At 54.5% G+C, this 19,514-nt stretch overlaps 2 protein-coding genes across 3 annotated transcripts; one reads left to right on the top strand and one right to left on the bottom strand.

Annotated features, from left to right (window-relative positions):
- Positions 1–125: 125 nt before the first annotated feature.
- FSD1 (fibronectin type III and SPRY domain containing 1) lies at positions 126–10,768 on the bottom strand. Of its 2 annotated transcripts, XM_007169166.3 has the most exons (13): positions 10,635–10,768; positions 9,546–9,641; positions 9,250–9,381; positions 8,381–8,482; positions 7,665–7,687; positions 7,373–7,494; positions 6,650–6,859; positions 3,323–3,421; positions 2,361–2,520; positions 1,927–2,006; positions 678–929; positions 486–574; positions 126–386 (listed from the first exon to the last, which is right to left on the bottom strand). In XM_007169166.3, exons 1-13 carry the CDS (start codon positions 10,647–10,649, stop codon positions 276–278), a joined length of 1,491 nt encoding a protein of 496 aa, XP_007169228.1. In that variant the 5' UTR covers positions 10,650–10,768; the 3' UTR covers positions 126–275. The 2 variants fall into 2 exon arrangements, with proteins under 2 accessions (XP_007169228.1, XP_057397712.1); XM_057541729.1 differs by lacking the exon at positions 126–386 and having other exon boundaries at positions 403–574; positions 769–929.
- On the top strand, positions 9,622–19,354 carry TMIGD2 (transmembrane and immunoglobulin domain containing 2). The gene is made up of 5 exons (XM_057541734.1): positions 9,622–9,667; positions 13,776–14,135; positions 18,609–18,638; positions 18,723–18,824; positions 19,158–19,354. Exons 1-5 carry the CDS (start codon positions 9,622–9,624, stop codon positions 19,229–19,231), a joined length of 612 nt encoding a protein of 203 aa, XP_057397717.1. The 3' UTR covers positions 19,232–19,354.
- The last annotated feature ends 160 nt before the right edge of the window (positions 19,355–19,514 follow it).

Genomic DNA, 19,514 nt, shown 5'->3' on the forward strand with positions numbered 1-19,514 from the left:
TTACAGCCAAGAAAGCTGAGGTCCAGAGAGGGCCAGACACACCCAGTGCCACCCAGCCCCGAAAATTAAAGCAGCAGCACCGCCTGGCCAGTGTTTGACCTTTATTAGGAGGTGAGGTGGGGAGGAGGGCCCGCCCCCATGCCCGCTCCCCATTGGTGACCCCCATCAGGAGTTAAGGCTCCAAGCAGCAAGTGAGAGGAGGGTGCCCAGCCGAAACTGCCGAGGCCTGGAGGCGTCCCCCCGAAATCAGCCCGGCTGAGGGGCCGTCCCGTGGCCTAGGTGAGGCTGGTATTGGAGCTGCTGGTAGCACTGCCCCGCTTCTGCAGGCAGCGCACAGAGCTGGGGACCTGTAGGCCTGCCGTCACGTGGAAGCTGCCACACCACACCTGGGGGACGGCGTCGGGGGGGACACAGAGAGGCTCCGTAGTGAAGCCAGCCCTCACGCCACCCCCACTCTTACCCCTGGGCTGCGGAGGAGGCCTCACCGTGAAAGCCGGCAGCAGTGGCTGTGTGAACTTGGCCTTGAAGGTGTGCAGCAGCTGTTTGGTGCGGGCGTTGTAGAAGGACAGGAGGCCTGGGGTGGAGGGCAAGAGGGACAGGGGGACCGGTAAGAGGGGTTTGGGCAGAGAGACGGCGGACAGGGGTGGCCGGAGAGGTCAGCGGGGGCTCGGGGTCACCTTGGTGGAAGTCGCAGTGCACGCCCAGGCAGTCGGGCACGGGGGTGTCCAGCACCTTGGCCTTGTTGGCGTGCTTGGCAGTGAAGCTGACCTGCAGCCAGTTGTTGACGTACAGGCACCAGGACGCGGCTGTCTTGCCCAGCTGCTCGAAGCGGCCCAGGCTGCGGTAGGCCACCCCCAAGCCAAAAGCCTTGCTGTCCGGCTCGTAGCGCACCTCCCAGTAATGCTCCCCGCCGTCAATCAGCGTGTCCCCTGTGGGGCGGAGCGGGCAGGGGGGACTGGGTAGAATCGGGTCCCGGGTGCCCTTTCACAAAGGGGCAACCAGAGCCCAGCTATCCCCTCCAGAGACTGCTCGGTCCTCAGCTGTTCCTTCCAGATACTCCAGGCGTCCCTAGATATTCGTTAAGTCTGGATCTTCTCCAAGCCTCACCTAGATTTCAGCTACTCCCTGAGTCCACATCCTCCCCAGACCCGGATCCAGATTCTTGCCACCTCAGCTACTCCCCGATCCAGCTACTCCTGAGCTGCAGCTTCTCCGCACAACACTCCTGCCCCACCAGATGGTAGCTTTTCTCCTCACTCATTCCCAGAAACCAGCTACTCCCTAAATTTGTCCCCTCCCCGCCGCCACCTGCCACAAAGTACAGACCACACTGGCTTCCTCATTTACCCCGGCTTCTTTTTCAAGCTTTTTTTCTGGACAGTGGTGATCCCCCTGTACTCCAGGTCCTCCTTGGACTCCAGCTTCTCCTTCACAGGATCCAATCAGTCCTGTGGTGCTAACCGCTCCTCTCATCCTAGCCATTCTCTCCACTTCTCAGACCCAGTGACTCTCTCTGGCTCCTCCACTCACCCTAAGCCATTTCCCCGAGCCCCTGTCTTGCTTCAGCTCCTCCACAAACCTGGCTGCTCCACAGGCAACTGTTCTTTCCAGCTACTCCCTGAGTCTCAGCTACTCCACAGACCCCAGGAAATCCCCTCTCAACCTCCTGCCCAGCCACTCCCCAGTCCAAAGCATCCATAAGCTCTGATTCCCCCCAATAATCCCTCAGCCCCAAATCTTCCCATTCCTCCAGTGTCACAATAACACATTATTGGGACCATTCCCACAGAAGCTTTGTTGATAGCTACCTCAGTTTCCCCAGCCAAAGGAATTCTCTCCCACCACCCCCCATCAGGGCCCTGCCCAGAGTTCTCCTCTCTCCTCCCATCTTCCCTCCTCCCTCCTCCCATCTTCCCTCCTCCTTACCCAGCACCGTGTAGGACTCAGCTGTGAAGCGATCCCGTCCCCCACGACCCGAGGGCATCCTCTTGGGAGATGGAGTACCTCTGTGGGCAACAGGGAAGGGGAAGTCTCAATTCAGAACTCACCTCTCCCATCGGAGGGCTTCCCTGGTCCACCCCAGCCACCAGGAACTTCTCATCATTCCTTGACTGTCTAAGGTTCTTTTCATACACAGGGCCTCTCGTGTCAGAACACACCAGTGCCCTTCCTCATCTGGAAAACTCCTATTCAACCGTCAAAACCCATTTCAAAGTCTCCTCTCCCTTCATTAACTCTTTGGGTCCCCCCAGCTCCACATCCCTCCCTCCACCCCAGCCTTGAGCACACTGGGCTTTGTGTGTCCATGTCCAGCTTGATCTCCTCCACCAGAGACTCAGGGAGGGGAGAGGGCAGGCTACCTGGCTGGGGAGTTGACGGGAGACGCCGTCCGCCCCTTGCCATCTTTCTCGCGAGCTTTGATATCCTGCACCTTCCCGCCCATGGCGTCCCACTCCACGGAGAGATCATCCACCCGCAGGTTCTGGTGGGATGTGGATGCATCCAGGCGGAACATGAACGCTGGGGCCGGGCAGACGTGGGAGTCACAGAGATGGGGAAACCCGGAGGCACAGAGAGAGACAGACAGTGACCAAGACAGACCATGACAGGGACAGAGAACAGAAAAACAAAGAAACAGAGACTAAGACAGAGAGAGGGCAAAAGAGACCAACGGACAAAGGTTCAGAGACAGACAGATACAGAGACAACAGGCAGAAAGACACCAAGAGACAAGATGGGGAAGAGTGGAGAGGGCAGAACATGTAGCCAGAGGAGTGAAGACCAAGGGCTTGTTGCCTAAAGGTATCCCAGGTCTGAAGCCATTTTCAAACCACTGTGCTGCCCAGTGCTTCCACTGGGGATTAATCCCAGGAAAGGGGCTGGGCTACAGCATGACAGAGTTAAGCAAGATTGCAAAAGGACTTCCTATCAGGACATTCAAAGGTGTCACTGTGGGAGGCTAACAAATCTGTCTTCAGTACTGATATCCCATTCCCAATTCTATAGCGCGCTTAGCCATTTTTTGGAAGAGAGAGAGAGAGAGAGAGAGAGAGAGAGAGAGTGTGTGTGTGTGTGTGTGTGTGTGTCTAAAAACCATCCAGGTATAATGGGATCAACTGCAAATGCAAAGAACAATACCAAGTTTATACCAGACACTCAGGCTAAGGAAGCTACTGTGGACCGAGCACTGAGCTTCCTGGCAACCATGGCAAAAAGGGTCATAGAATCCTGCTTAGAAGATTCTCCTCAGACACCAGTCCCTGGGGCCCTGGGAGTAAGGGGTTATGGTGTCTCAGCCAGGGCAGGGGTGGGAGCCAGTCACCTGGTGTCTCCAGGGTCACTGGCTCAGAGAACTCGCCTGAAACTGCCTTATTACAGGCCTTCACACGGAAATTCATGTATTTCATGTCAAACTTGAGACCTACGAGACAACAGAGGAATCAACATTGTGTACACTTTGAGCAATAGATTAGAGGCCCCTGTGTCCCACAGTAATCCCACCACCCTTCATTCTAAGGAGTATCTTATAAATGACATCCCTGAGAAACCATCCTTGCCCTCATTCACCTGTGGAGTATCACTTGGCTCTGCCCACAACCCAGACTGGCCAATCAGGATGCTTTATGGCTCAGTCACACCAATTGGTCCAGGGATAGGCACATGACCCAAACTAGCCAATCAGAATCTGCCCTGGGACTCTGGTAATTATAACGAGCAGATTCTGTCTGTCCTCTGGGCTGGCCAGCTAGGAGGAAGATCCTTTTGAGAAAATTTGCCAGCACGTCGGCAAGCCTCCTTAGAGAATGCAGCCCCTAGAGCCAACGAGTGTCGGGAACGGAGATGAGCGAGTCATTTGCTGGAACCCCTGGATCTAGCCATGCCTGGTTCCTTAAAGACTTTCCATACTACTAGGATATATCCTACCCTCCATTTCTATCATTTAAAAAAATATTATTAATTTCTTCTAATCTTACAAAATAAAAGCAACCATCAAGCTGTCTTCTCCCTCAAGCAAAACCTCTTTGGAGAGCTGTCCACACCCCCCCTCTCGGCTGCCTCACTCCCTCTCCTTCCTTTGGCCTGGTTAATCCTCATCTTTCAGGATCTCCTGGCTGACCACTCCTTCCTTCATGGAACATTCTCTTTCCTTGGCAGCCACGGCATTGCCCTCTCCTGGCTGCCCCCTCTGATTGCTCCCCCTTGGTCTTCTTTGCAGGCTCCTCCATACCCTCAAATGTATGGGTGCCTCAGTCTGGAACCCCTGCTCACCTCACTCTGCTGACTGTCCCCTTCTCACCCTTCAGACACCATCTCTCCACCCACAGCACTCACAGCCCAACCTTTAGCTCAGACCACATGTCCAGCTGCCTCCTGGGCATTCCTCACAGGGTGCCCATTCTCTGGGCATCCCAAACAACACTTAGTACCCCCTGCTCTGAAATCTCCCATAGATCCCCTTGCCCTCAGGGTAAAGCCCCCATTCCTCCTCTCCCCTCTCCCTACAGTTGTTCCCTCTGCAAACTTAACTAGTTCCAGGCACAAAGGCTCAGTGTTCTGGCCTCTGAGCCCTTGATCAGGCTGTTCTTCTGCCTGGAAGTCTGTTCTCCCCGCCCCCCCTTCTCTTTTGGGCCTCAGCCTGGCTGTTAACCTCCTCCAGGTGCTCACCCAGATTGCCTCACCCTTCCTTGAAGCCCCTTTTCTGAGAGTAAGGTGGTTTGCTCAGCAGCGCCATCTACTGCCCCAGAGCTAAGACTACCACCCAGGAGGCTTGGTTTCAGAATCACGAACCCATCTGACTTTTGACAGTGCGTGCCTCAGTTTCCTACTCTGCAACCCAACAATCATATCCCCAACACTGAGCAGGGTTCACATGAGGATGAGATGGGTCAAGGAATATAAGTTATAAACACTTAACCAAAACCTTCCTGTCTTCCAAACAATCAACGAGAGTAATAACCACATAGGTTATTTACATAGGTGAGCGAATTCATCATTATCTTGAATATCGAAGGTCTTTTGAGGGATTCAAGTTCCTGCCCTGAGGAATTCGCTCACTATGGATTTTGGAAAAGGCCAGAGAGGTAAAGAGGATGCATCCAGAAGCCTGTGATAGAGAAGATCCACACCTTGATGGTGGTGGTGATTACACAAATTTACGCATGGGATAAAATTGCATATGGGATTACACAGGCACACACGAATGAGTGCGTGTAAAACTGGTGAAAAGTGAATCAACACTGCAGAATGTACCCGTGTCAGCTTTCTGGTTCTGGTATTGAATTCTAGTTATGTAAGCTGCCACTACTAGAGAAAGCTGGGTATAGCCACACAAGGGACTATCATTCAGCCTTAAAAAAGGAAGGACATTCTGACACAGGGTACCATGTGGATGAACCTTGAGGACATGATGCTCAGTGACATAAGCCAGACATACTGTGTGATTCCACCTATATTAGGTACTTAGAGTAGTAACAGTCATGAGGACTGGAAGTAGAATGGTGGGTGCCAGGGGCTACAGGGAGGGGAATGGGAGTTAGTGTCTAATGGGGACAGGGGGACTTCCCTGGTGGTCCAGTGGTTAGGACTCTGAGCTTTCACTGCCGAGGGTGCGGGTTCGATCCCTGGCCAGGGAACTAGGATCCTGCAAGCCGTGTGGTGTGGCCAAAAAGTTAAAACAAACAAACAAACAAACAAAGCTAATGGGGACAGAGTTTCAGTTTTGCAAGATGAAAAGTTCTGGAGATGGATGGTGGGGAGGATGGTAGCACAACATCATGAACGCAATGAATAGCTGATCTGTACACTTAAGAATGGTTAAGATGGTGAATTTTATGTTATGTGTATTTTACCACAATAAAAAAAGACTGGGGGAAAAAAATGGGATGTGTTTATTTTGATTCCCATGCAAAGGATAAGCCAAGAGTTTCTCAGGCCCTCTTGCAGGTTGCTGGCTTTTCTTTCCTGCAATTAGCATGCTCATTATTAACCATGCATGCTGATTACAGATAAGGAGCAGGCTGATTACAGCCCAAGAGCCCTGGTGATAGTTATCTTGTCAGCAAGACTCTCCCCGCCCCTGAGGGTTTCCCTTGGCTCAGGACGGCTTCTTAACTCATTAGGGACCCCTAATTTTATCTTCCTTCAGACCCTCCCCTACCAGCTGGATGGATTCCCCCAGGCTTTCTGCTCTCTTATAACTGCCAAGGAAATCCCCAAATCCTGGTAGGGTAGCCCCCCAAACACCAGTCCACAAGAGGAGGGATTTTCACCCACTTTGCTCCCCCACTACTGCAAGGATGGTGCTTGGTACCCTGCAGGCATTCAGTCAAAATGAATGAATGAATGAATGAACGAATGCTGGATCATAGAGATAAGACAGGGATGGAGGAGGCCCTCTCTCCCCGTACCTCACTCAGTTCCTTCATCTGTAAAATGGTGATAATAAGCATGCCCATTACACGTGGGTGAAATGCTTAGGGCATAGTAAGCCCTCAACACTCGGTGCAGTGGCTGTCACCAGTATCGTTTTCATTATTGTTATTTCTGCTACTCCCCATCAGTCCAGCCCGGCTGCTCTCACACCCCACGCGCCTTGAGGATCGTCCATGAGCCCCAGGCTGACTAATGGGGAAGGGTGAGCTGCCCTTACCGGTCAGGGTGTATTCTGTCTGCTGGATGCCCTCGATGACCATCCAGGGCTGGTCCTCCTTGAGGCGGGGCGGGCCCTCAAAGTTGGTCCGCCGATACTCCAGCACGTAGTGGTCAATCTTGTTGTCCTCGTCTGGCATGCGCCACACCAAGGTTACACAGTTGTCGGCCACCAGGGACTCGGCCAGGTCGATCACAGGGGCGCTAGGCACTGCCCAGGACAGAGCAGAGATGGGTGTCAGGGTGCTGCGCCTGCAGGGGCGGGCCTTGCTGTAACCCCGCCCACATAATAGACCTTCTTGGGGGCGGGGCGTCCTCCAGATCCCAGGATTAGGGGCGGGGCCCCTCTGGGTTGTGGGGCCTGGGGGTGGAACCTCCTCAAAGGGTGGAGGGTAGGGAAGAGCTTTCTCAGGGTTTAACCAACAAATGGCTGGGCCTTCTCTGGATTCCACCATTTAGAGGTAGAACATTTCCAGAACACTACCAATTGGGGGTGTGGCCTCCATGGGACTCCACCCCTGGTGGGTGGGCTCTGCCACAGGGTGGGGCTTCCTCATGGCTCCACCCACTGGGGGTGGGAATTCTCAAGCCTCCACCCCAGGGCGGGGCCTTCTGGGGTTTCCACAAAAGGCTGTCAGCCCTACTCTAGGCCTTGTCTCAGGGCCCCCCAGACTCCCGGGCCATTTCCCTGCAATCTTGGCCCTCCAGCAAGTTCCCCTCTCACCAGGCAGGAACGTGAGTGCCTGTAGCATCCTCCGCTCCTGTGCAAAGTCCACCATGAGGTGACTCATGTTGTCGCTGACCTTGGCTTTCAATGACAGCCGGAAGGCGGGGGCCATTGTCACACTGTAGGGAAGGAGGTGGACGCCTAGGCCTGGTCCTCCGAGGTGTGTGTAGGGGACCCCCTCCCCCTTATTCCTGTCCAGTGCTCTGGGCCAAGGGACCCTCACCTGGGCATTCCCACCTTCACAACAGGGGTGGGGCAATGGGGTGGGAGCCAGGTCCCAGCATCTTACCCATCTTTGATTTGCTTGGCAGCCTAGAAAGAGGGACAGAATAAAATCCAAAGAATTGTGTTGACTGAGTCTGAAAGCCAGTAAACAGATAGGAAGACTGAGGCCCAGCCAGGCATCTATGTGGCAAAGTGCCCCAACACTGGGGCAGAAAACCTTGGCTGTGCCCCGAAGGGATAGGGGGCGAAGACAGGCTCCCACCCCCACCTTCCGCCCAGTACCCAGTACATACAGTTGGCTGATTTAGCAAATAAAAATTTTATAGGATGCCCAGTTAAGTCTGCATTTCAGATAAACAGGAAATGATTTTCTAGTATAAGTAGGTCCCATCTAATATTTCAGACACACTTATACTAAATGTCGCACGTGACATATGACTAAAAAATTATTCATTGTTAAATCTGAACTTCAGATAAAGAATGGACAGGTATTTTTGTGTAAATATGTCCCACGCAACACTTGGGAAATATTGATACTAAACATTTGCATGAGATATACTAAAAAATTTATTTGTTCTTAAATTTGAATTTCAGATCAACCACGGAGAATTTTTTTTTTAGTGTATGTCCCATGTGATCTTTGGGATGTACTTAGACTAAATATTGCATGGGCCATACTTATACTAAAAAATTACTCGTAGTTGATCTGAAAGGCAAATGTATCTGGGGGTCCTGTATTTTATCTGGCAGCCCTACCAATCTGGCTTCCGAGGCACCCACCTGAGGAAAGTCCTCGCGGTCTGTGGCCTGCAGGGTCTGGTTAGCCGTCTCCAGAAGCTCCTCAGAGCTCTCCAGAGCTCGCGTGCAGGCAGCCAGCTGGTTCTGCAGGTGCCACGGCACCGAGAGGAGAGACACCTTACTCCACTGCCTCACGCCCTCCCAGGGCTCCCCACCGCCTTCGGGATCCAGGGTACCATGCCCTTCTCCAACTGCAGGTGGGAGAGGGAGGCTGGCCCTCTGCGGGCAAGGCATCAGAACCACCTGGGGATCCCTTCTTTAGAAACGCACATGCCCAGGCCACACCTAAGCCCAAGGCTCCACATCCCCCAGGGATGGGAATCTGGGGTGTTAGGAGGTTGCCCAGGAGGTTCTGGTGCAGCTCCAGCGACCCCAGCTTGGAATCTGGGACCCCAGGAGAGTCACAGGGGGTGTTTGGCAAGGGGTGATGCCCTCAGATCTGGGGCACCAGTGGGAAGGGCTGAGAAATTGGAAGCGCTGGGTGAGGACCGGTGGGGAGGAATAGCCAGATGTACGGGTGGGGCTGCAGCAGTGGAGAGGAGGGGTGCATGGGAGAGGGGATTAAGAAGGAGAGCAGGTGGGTGGGGCATTAATAGGTCATGGCCAGGGAGGAGGCTGGGAAGAGCCCAGGAAAAAGAGGAGGTGTGGCCGACACCACTAGAGGGTCTGGCTCTGGACACCGGGGACACGTGGGGACATCTCTGGGAAGGGGCACGGGAGGAGAAGCAGGTTTGGAGGAAGACGCTAAGGCCAGCTGGTCTCTGCTGAGTGGGAGGGGTGAGATGGGGGATGGCGTCTGGGCAGGGGTCTGGGAGAGCACCCCCCCCCCGGCCCGCCCACCACACACACACCTGCAGCTCGTAGGCGCGGCTGGCACGGTCCTGCTTTATCTTCATGAGCATGCCCTCCTTCAGCTCCTCCAGGAGGGAGAAGAGCGACTGGAACTCGGCTTCCAGGTCCTCCTGCACCTTGGCCGAGTTTGCCTTGGAGAGACATTGTGGGGTCAGAACGGCTAGGATTGTCAAAGCCGGTGCTCAGATAGGGAAACAGGCCTGGCCGTGGCAGCCAGGCCCACGAGTCCCATGGACATCAGCAGATTAGCTCGTTTGGCTGCCCCTCCCTCCCTCCTGGGGGGTGACTTCCTCACCTCCACGTTCAACAGCATCTGCTTGAGGGAGTAAATGAAACTCTGAATCTCTTCATTTTTCACAGCCAGTGTCGTGATGATCTTCCGCAGAGCCTCCTGCCCCCAGGGAAGTACGTGCACAGGTAAGCCCCTCAGCCTGGCCGGGCTCCCTGACTTGAGGCTCCCCATTCTGTCCTCCAGGCTTCCAGGGAGGGGATGCGGGGGCCACTGTGCCAATGAGCTTGGGCATCCACCAAGAGCAGGCCCTGGGCGGAGCTCTGGCCCTACATCCCTCAGGGAGCGAGCAGGCATTAGGCACCCTGCGTGTGCCCATTTCACAGGGGAGGAAACTGAGGCTGTGAGAGAGCTTCTCAGGAAGGGACAGACCCTGGGCCCCAGTTAGGTCTGCCTGAGCACAAAGCCTCCAACCAGGTACCTATATCCTGAGGGCAGGGCATGATCCAGGGTGAGGGGCTAGCTTGGGGAAAGAAGCCCCAGAGGAAAAGGAGGCCTGCAGAACATGGGCTCATCTGGGGAAGGGGATACGCTGGGAAAAGGGATTAGCAAGGAGAAAGGAGGTATCTGAGGAAGGGTTAGAGAGGCCAGGTAAGTGGAGAAAGGCAAGGAGGCCTGGAGGAGGGGATGCGGGAGGGAAGGAGGCCGCGTGGGAGGATGTTGCTGGGGCCTGTATCCCTAACCCAGGCCTCCGACGGGTGCTTTTCCTGGGGGCGCGGGATTGGTGGGGTCACCAGTGCTGAGCTGGCGGGGCGTCCTCCGAGGCGGGGCGGGGCGGGGGCCGGGACACCTGGTCCGCAATCCGGGTGGAAGGCGTGGGGGATGGAGTCAAGCCTGGGTCCGGGGTACTGGGAGGGCGTGGGGGACATGGAGGGGATGTGCCTGAACCCAGGCCAAGATGATGTGGGGTTGTGGCGAGGGTAGGGGGGCTGAGTCTAGAATGGGGGCTAGATCCGGGCGCGGTTGCGGTGGGGGTGGGGCTTCGTCCGCAGAGCAGCTGGGGCGGGGGGGCGGGGAGGGAGCTGCGGCATCACCTGGTCCCCTCCTCTTGTCTACCCCCGCCGCGGGCCCCGCCCCGCCCCGCCCCGGTCTTACCCTCTGGTCCTCCATGGCCGCAGCCTAGGTTGTCCCCGGCCAGGCCCGCGGGTCTCACTCGCTCTTCTAGTCCCCAAGCTGCCTTTGCCGCTGCCGGTAGCCAATGGCCCGCCGAGCCCTCGCCGCCGCCGCCGCGCCCCCAGTCAGCGCTCCATCACTGGCCGCAGGACGCAGGCGCTTCCCTCGCGGCAGGCTGGGAAATGTAGTCCTTCTTGCGCTAGGGTCGCCGAGAGCCGAGACCCCCAGAGCCTGGGTCGTACCAGGCGACATTGCTAATGATGTCTGAGCTGGAGAGAGCCCGGAACTGGGAGGCAGGATGCCTGGGTTCGACTGCCGTGTGGCCTTGAGCCTACCCCTAGTCCTCCTAGTGCCTCAGTCTCCCCACTCTCTCACCCACACAAATTCTCAGCTGCCACTCAAACTGGAATTCCACTGCAATCCACCTCCACCTGGCCCAGAGATCTGCCCCCCGCAACTACTCACGCCTTACATTTACTGAAAAGCCAAAGTCTTTTGCCCAAGCAGATGTTCAGCTTCCAATGCTGCCTTTCCCTCCCTAAATCACAATTGAACTCCTATGCATCCCACAAAGCCCCAGGCTCTCACATCTCCTCCAGAAGCCTCTCTGCCTGCCCAGAATCCATAGGGCTAGGAGGAGGCTGGGAGGCACTTCCTGGGGAAGTGTGGGCAGAGCGCCACCGCAGGGGCCTCCCTGTGGTTGACAGGAATAATTCTGCCAAGAACACTGACCCTCTTCTTTCTGGTTGAAAAAAAGGAGGTCACACTGTGGTTGGGGTGAGACATTGAGGCCTAGGAGTCTGCCTCCTCCTCTGGGGTGGGTACTGCCGGCTGTGGGGTGATGGGTGCAGGGCTGGGAGAAAGTCCAGAGTCTGTGAACCCCCTCGACTGGGCCCCCAAACTTCTCCCCAGGCTGTGGGGACAGAGGAGCCACCCTACCTGCCGTGGGACTCAAAGCCATTAGCAGAAATCCCTTCCTCTGAACCCCAAAGGAAGACATCTTGGGGGCAAAATAACTGAGGCTGGGATTCTGCCATTCTGTCCCCTGCTCAGGCCTCTGCCACCTGCTCCCCTCCCCTCCCCTTGCCTCACCTGCCCTTCAATGTGTCCCCCCCAGCCTAGGTGTGTTTATATAGCCTTTTAGAGGGATTTTCACTCACATGATCTCCATCACATACGCAGACTGCTTTACAGATTAAAAAAAAAAAAAACTTCTGGGAAACTGAGGCAGGAGGTGACAGGAAGGGGAGCCCCAAGCAGCAGTGGCCACCGGACGTCTGCTGGCTGCCCGGGTGTCACATATACCTCTGTGGTGGGGGTGGAGTGTCACATATGTCTCTGTGGCAGGAAGTCTGTCACGTAGGAGGGGGAGAGGGGGTGGCAGGATGCCAGCTGGGAGAGGGGAGCCTGATGGGCCAGGAATGGGTTCCCTGGGCACGGTGCTGGTCCTCCTGGCACAGTTCTGGGGTGAGTACTTGGGCCTCCCTCCCCTCTACCCCCATCCTGTTGTGACCCATCACCCCAGCTTCCTGCCCCTCCTATCCAGAGCCCCTTGAAACCTCAGTCTCTCTGCTCTGCTAAATAGGCCCCAACTCTCTCCCTGATACTCAGAACTTTACAAGGGTTGGAGGGTTCTAGCAAGGATCCGCAGAGGGGCGCGCAGGATAAAATTCACACCGTGACCTGGGTACGAGTGTTGCGTGACCTGGCTCCGCTGGCCTCTCTCATCTCCTCTCTCCTCTGCATTCCCTCTCTCCCCCGTGGCCAGCCTGCTGACTCTTCTCTCCTTTTTTCTTTTTTTTATCCCAACGTATCAAGCTTGATCCCACCTCCGGGCCTTTGCACCTGCTGTTCCCTCTGCCTGGAATACTCTTCCCTGGATCTCCTCTCTCTAGCGTCAGCTACAACTGCACCCCAAAGACCAGGAACTTGAAGGCGTGTCTAACAGACACCCCAGACTTCTCATGGCCCAAAGCAAACTCTTTCTTTCCCCTCCAGCCCTGCTTCTCCCTCGGTGTCCCCCATCTTGGCCCAAAGCCTCCACCATTCACAAAGTCCCTCAGGCTAAAACCTTGGAAATCTGCCACTGTCCCTCTTTCCCTCTCTCTCAATTCAGTTCTTCTTGTAGTTCTTCTGGGGGCAGCTTTCAAAATCTATTCAGACTCTGACCACTTCTTTCCAGGGTCCGACCCCCATCACTGGTCTCCTGGACCCTCGTTTCCTGGCCTCATCTGATCTCCCTGTGGCATAGTCTGTTCTCAGCATGGCAGTCAGGGTGATCTTTTTAAAACTTAAATTGGACCACATTTCCTCCCTGCTCCCCTGGTTTCCCATCACACTTAGGTTAAAAACTAAACTGCTCCCCTTTCCCCACCCCCACCTCAGTACCTCCACCACACCCCACTCCCATGGCCTGCAGGCCTTGAAAAAGCCATCCCCTGCTGACTTCTTGGATCCCACTTCCTCTCGCTGGCTAGCTCTTCTCCAGCCACAGGGCCTCCTCACTGTTCCTGCAACTTACCAGGCACGGTCCAGCCTCAGGACCTTCGCACGGCCCATTCCCTCTGTCTGGAGTGCTCTTCCTGCATATCTTCCTTCCTTCCCACGGCTGACTACTTCTTACCATTCAGATCCCTGTTCAAATGTCACCTCCTCCGAGAGGCCTTCCCTGACCATCCTCTATAAGTAGATCCTCTCACTTCATCCTTATCCCCTGTTGCCACTCCCCATTCCTCTCCTCCATCAGGATTCTCATTTCACGACTTCCAGTGTCTCTCTCTCCCCACAGACCCTCAGCTCCACAAGGGTAGGGACTTCTGTCTTAGTTACCTCTGTGTCTGTGTCCACAGTGGCCAGGACAGGGTCTGGCTCACACGAGGCAATATTTGTGTGGCTGAGAGCAGGACACGTCATACAGTCCACCTTGAAATCTCGCAAGTGCCAAGAGACTTATCCCCATTTCACAGATGAGGCCATTGAGCCTCAGCAAGAACCTTGCAAAGATCACACAGACAGCAAGCTTTCAGACTCTTACTGCCTCATCCCTGTGGGCTGCCTAATGCAGTAAGTCACACACACTCACACACACTGAGAAAGGCCTCACTCACCTCTTCTGTCCCCCAGCCCTGCGAGGAGCCACAGGCCTGAGCGTGCAGCAGGCACCCAAGTTGCTGCAGGTGAGGCAGGACAGCCAGGTGACCTTGGCTTGCCAGGTGGTGCAGGCCCAGGCCTGGGAGCGGCTCCACGTCGAATGGACCAAGGATGGTGACATCTTGTGCCAGACACACATCATCAACGGCAGTCTCACCGTGGGTGTCTGCGGGCCTTGGGGCCGGTTCTCCTGGCAGCCGCCTGGCAATCTCACCCTGCAGCTGGACCACGTGAGCCTCAACGACAGTGGGCTCTATGTGTGCTGGGCGACCGTGGAGATCCCTGATTTGGAAGAGGCCCAGGGCAGTGGGACGCAGCTCCTGGTGGAGACAGGTATGAGAGCGTGTGCGGGCAAGCCGGGGACTTGGAACTTCTAGAAATCTTAAAACTCTAGAATCTCAAACTCCTAGAAACATAAATTCTCCAAATCAGATTCCTAGGAACAGAAAGTCTGCAGATGCAAGAAGTTTGTAAACCAGACAGCCTCTGTTGCGACGACTCCACTCTGCCGTTGCAGCGTGAAAGTCACCAGAGGCATACCTACAGGAATGGGAGGGCCTGGATGCCAATAAAACTTTATTGAAAAAAACAGGCAATGGGCCGTATTTGCTGAGCCCTGTTCCAAGATATCACAATTATAATAACCCTTGAATATATATAATTCTGGATTCTGATTCAAAACAATCCCATAAAACATGCTATTCAAGTACATCCTACATACAGAGAAATGCACACACTGTAAGTGGCCAGCTCAATGGATGTCTTAGTCTGTTTGGCCGCTGCTATAACAAAACACTACAGACTGGGTGGCTTATAAACCACAGATTTATTTCTCAGAATTCTGGAGGCTGGAAATCCAAGATCAAAGCACCAGCAAGGTTGTGTTCTGGTGAGAACCCTCTTCATGTTTCATAGCTTGCACCTTCTAGCTATGTCCTCACGTGGCAGAAGGAGCCGGGGGGCTCTCTGGGGTCCTTTTTTTTGGGGGGGGCATGCCGCACGGCTCGTGGGATTTTAGTTCCCCAACCAGGGATCGAACCTGCGCTCCCTGCACTGGAAGCGTGGAGTCTTAACCACTGGACCATCAGGGAAGTCCCCTGGGGTCCCTTTTATAAGAGCACTGATCCCATTCATGAAGGCTCTACCCTCATGATCTAATCACCTCCCAAAGGCCCCGACCTCCAGTTACCATCATATTGGGGGTTAGGATTCAACATATGAATTTTGGAGGGATGTAGACAAACCACAGCAATGGATTCTCACAACCTGAACACACTTGGGTACCCACCACCATGCTCAACCCACATATCTGCTTCCTCATAGATGCCATCCTCACGCCCACCCCACCATCCTGACCTCTAACAGCATAAATCTATTTTAACTGGTTTCACATGTTACTTAAATGGACTCAGAGAGTATATTCTGTCTCCGACATCTTTCACTCAACATGATGTCTGGAAGATTCCTCCATGTTGGTGCGTGGAGCAGTGGTTCATCCTGGCTGCAGAGCGGCCTCCATCGCCACCAATCATTCCAATTTCCTACTGATGACCATTGGGCAGCTTCTGGGTTTTGGCTATTATGAATAAGGCTGCTGTGAACAATCTAGAACTTGTCTTTTGGTCAACATATGGACACATTTCTATGGTACCGAGGACAATTCCAGAATCTCAAACCACAAGATAGAATCTTGCACTCCTAGAATCCTAGGGACATAAATTCTAAGCTCTGAGAATTACAGCATATGTTCTGCATGGGACTGTCACTCCTAAGGAGGCAAAAATTTGTTCTTGGGAGCAAAGAAAATCTTACTCTTTTTATGTACAAAGCATCGATATGCAGACAGCCCATAAACAGAGTTACAGAATGTCTGTGGTATTAACATTTCATCAGGGAACAAATTAAGGTTCTTAGAAAGTCTACTTAGGGGAGTGATAATGAAAAAAGTTGAGAAACACTGAAATAAAGGAATGCAAGATTCTAGAATCTTAGAGTTGTAGTCTTAAATACTTTATTTATTTACTTATTTTTAATATTACTTACTTACTTACTTAATTAATTAATTAATTTATTTTTGGCTGTGTTGGGTCTTTGTTGCTTGCACAGGCTTTCTCTAGTTGCCCCGAGTGGGGGCTACTCTTCTTTGCAGTGCGTGGGCTTCTCATTGTGGTGGCTTCTCTTGTTGCGGAGCAGGGGCTCTAGGCGTGCGGGCTTCAGTAGTTGTGGCGCATGGGCTCACTAGTTGTGGCTCGCAGGCTCTAGAGCGCAGGCTCAGTAGTTGTGGCACGTGGGCTTAGTTGCTCCGCGGCATGTGGGATCTTCCCGGACCAGGGCTTGAACCTGTGTCCCCTGCACTGGCAGGTGAATTCTTAACCACTGCACCACCAGGGAAACCCGTCTTAAATACTTTAAAAAGAGAGACTCGGGCTTCCCTGGTGGCGCAGTGGTTGAGAATCTGCCTGCTAATGCAGGGGACACGGGTTCGAGCCCTGGTCTGGGAAGATCCCACATGCCACGGAGCAGCTGGGCCCGTGAGCCACAATTGCTGAGCCTGCGCGTCTGGAGCCTGTGCCCCGCGACGGGAGGGGCCGCGATAGAGAAAGGCCCGCGCACCGCGATGAAGAGCGGTCCCCGCACCGCGATGAAGAGTGGCCCCCGCTTGCCGCAACTGGAGAAAGCCCTCGCACGAACCGAAGACCCAACACAGCCAAAAATAAATAAATAAATAAATAAATAAATAAATAAGAAAATCCTAAAAAAAAAAAGAGAGACTCTTAGAATTTTTTTTTCTAAATATTTATTTATTTATATTTTGGCCGCATTAAGTCCCAGTTGCAGCACTCAGGCTCTCTAGTTGTGGCGCATGGACTTAGTTGCCCTGCGGCCCGTGGGGTCTTAGCTCCCTGACCAGGGATTGAACTGGTGTCTCCTGCATTGAAGGATGGATTCTTAACCACTGGACCACCAGGGGAGTCCCAGAGAGACTCAGAATTTTGCAATCACAAAGTGTGTAGGAGCAGAAAAGTCTAGAATTCCAGAATCCAGAATTGAAAACCACTGACTCTCGGGAATTCCCTGGGGGTCCAGGGGTTAGGATTCCGCGCTTCCACTGCAGGGGGCACGGGTTTGATCCCTGGTGGGTCGGGGAACTAAGATCCCGCAAGCCGTGTGGCGCGGCCAAACAAATAAACAAAAAAGAAAGCCATGGACTCTCAAGGCTGGAAGCCACTTTCCCGATCAGCTAAGCCAGCTGCCTCGCTTTACAGAGGATAAAGCTGAGGCCCAGCAAGGGCCGAGACACATCCAACCACACACACAAGCCGGGGATGCAGCCAGCTTTCTCCAGAGCCCACCTCATGCATTTCCCCCACTCTGCATGACACCCCATTATAGGCCAAACCATAGGGGCCGGAGACCCAGGTTGACCCGATGGGGTCCTGCTCTCTCTCGGCGGTTCCCGAGGGCCTTGGGCACATGCCTGGCCTGTATCAGGCAGAATGAAGCACCACCCGGGCTCCCAGGCCCAAGAGACGCCCATTTGTCTCCAGCTGGCAGGACCCACCCACTGCCTGCCTCCGGGGCGGTGTGGTATGGCTGTCCTGCCTGCCCCCCACCCCTCCAGTGATGAGGGGGCCAATTACCAATTAGCAGAGGCAGGGTAGCAGAGGCACCAGGCTGTGAGTTGTTGGCAGCTGTGAGGGAGCGAGAGTGAGCAGGCACAGGTCCAGCTCCCCACAGCTGGCTTCCCCATCCCTGAACAGCTGCTTGGAACCCTGGGACCACTGCCAACTTTAGAACCTGCAAGATGAAGGGGTTGGGGGCTCTGGGTCTCGTCTTAGTCACAGGAGAAGGCGCCTTTGGCTGGGGTTCATGTCAGTTATACAGACCTGAAAGCACATCCCCATTCTGCCATTCACTTGCTGTGTGACCTTGGGCAAGTGACTTGACCCTTCTGTGCCTGTTTCCTTAGTCATCAAAATTCAGCTAATAGTGCTTTCCTCATCAGATTAGGTGAATTTAAAGTGATTATATCTAAAGAGTTTATTGCAGGGTCTGGAACATAGTAAGTCCTCAGTAAACATAAGTGGTTATTATGGTGTCTATGATGCTGATTATTCAGCAAGACTCAAAAATTCAGGCCTGTGTAAGTTTTTGTTTGTTTGTTTTGGTTTGGTTTTTTTCCTTTCCTTTCTTTCTGAAACAGGGAAGGGAGAGGGAAGCTGAGGGGAGAAACGCGTTTGTTCAAAGCAGGGCCCAGCTGTTGCCTGGGTGTGTGACTCCAGGCAAGTGACTCAGGCTCTCTGAGGCTCAGTTTTCTTGGGATTGACACAGTGTAGACGCTCAAAAAACAGGAGCCATGCGGACGATAGATCCCATGATCAGGATGATGGAACTCGTGGTGGTGCTGGTGAAGTTCCTGGTGAAGATGGTGGAGCTCAAAAGGAGGATGATGGAGCTCGTGTTCAGGGTGATGGGACTAAGGGTGGGGATGATAAGGCTTGTGATGGGAACGGTGGAGCCTATGATGACAGCAATGGGGCTCATGACGAGGGTGGTGCAGCTCATGGTGGGGATGATGGAGCTCATGATGAGAAAATCCCGTTGGCAGTTATTTCACAATAACCCAGCAAGATTTTTTCAAAAGAGGAAACAGGTTCAGAGCAAATCCCTGCCTGAACTCACACAGCATGGCAGGGGCAAGAACCCTGAGGTCCCACACGGGGCAGAGGGGCTCTTACCGTGAAGGGGTGCAGGAAGCTGGACTCGAACGTGAGCTCCCCTGAGACGTAGGTTTCTTCTCGGCAGATGGCTGGCTACTGAACTGGAGCTTCTCAGGTGAGCTCCGCCCACGTGCCCCTCATCCAGCCCCGCCCCGCCCCGCCCCCGTGCCCCGCCCACAAACCACCACCGCCTCCCCAGGGCTCTCCTTCGCACTGCTGGTGACTGGGGCCGTGGCCGTGGCCGCTTTCGCTCTGGGCGCCTGGATCTGGGGCCGCCGCCGCTGCCAGAACAGAGACGCAGGTAAGGAACCGCGCAGGTAGCCGCTTGGAGGGCGGACGCTTCCCACGAGCACCGCCATCCACTGGCGACCCCGCCCCCGCGTGGCGGAGGCGGGAACTGCAGCTGCTTGGCAAGGATGGAACGCAGACCCTTCTGACTTTGATACCTGCCCCTTTTGGAAGGAGCGAGGGTGAGGCTGGGAGGCAGAGAAGGGGAATAGATGGGGAAGGCTGGCCCCTACACCCATGTTTTTCAGAGGCATAGACAAAGCCTCCAGAAAGTGGGCTGGAGAGGGCCAGGCTCTCTTAAGTGATTCTCCCCTCTTGGTGTCATACCCCCCTCCTTCCAATGCAGGGAATCCACTCTACAGCAATGCCCTATACCAGCCCCGGAGGGCTCCAAGGAAGAGTGAGGCATGGCCTGTGTAGGGGAAGGTGCTGGACATCTCCAGCAAGAATCAGAAGGGCCAAAGCTTCTATTCGATCTCTTTCCCCTGGCCCCCCACCCCCAAGCGGCCTCTGGCTCCCAAATCTTCCTCCAGCCCCAGGCCCAGTCACCCCATCTCTGCAGCTGGAGTCCCTCCTGGCCCAGGCTCCTCTGGGCAGCCAAGGCCAAGAGGATTCCTTGAAGTGGGAAGACGAATCAGAACCCCCAGAGACCCAGAGAGGACCCCTCAGCAGCTACGTAAAGATGTGACTTATTCCAAGAGGA

This window comes from Balaenoptera acutorostrata, chromosome 2, assembly GCF_949987535.1.
Source record: "Balaenoptera acutorostrata chromosome 2, mBalAcu1.1, whole genome shotgun sequence".
Taxonomy (NCBI): Eukaryota; Metazoa; Chordata; class Mammalia; order Artiodactyla; family Balaenopteridae; genus Balaenoptera; species Balaenoptera acutorostrata.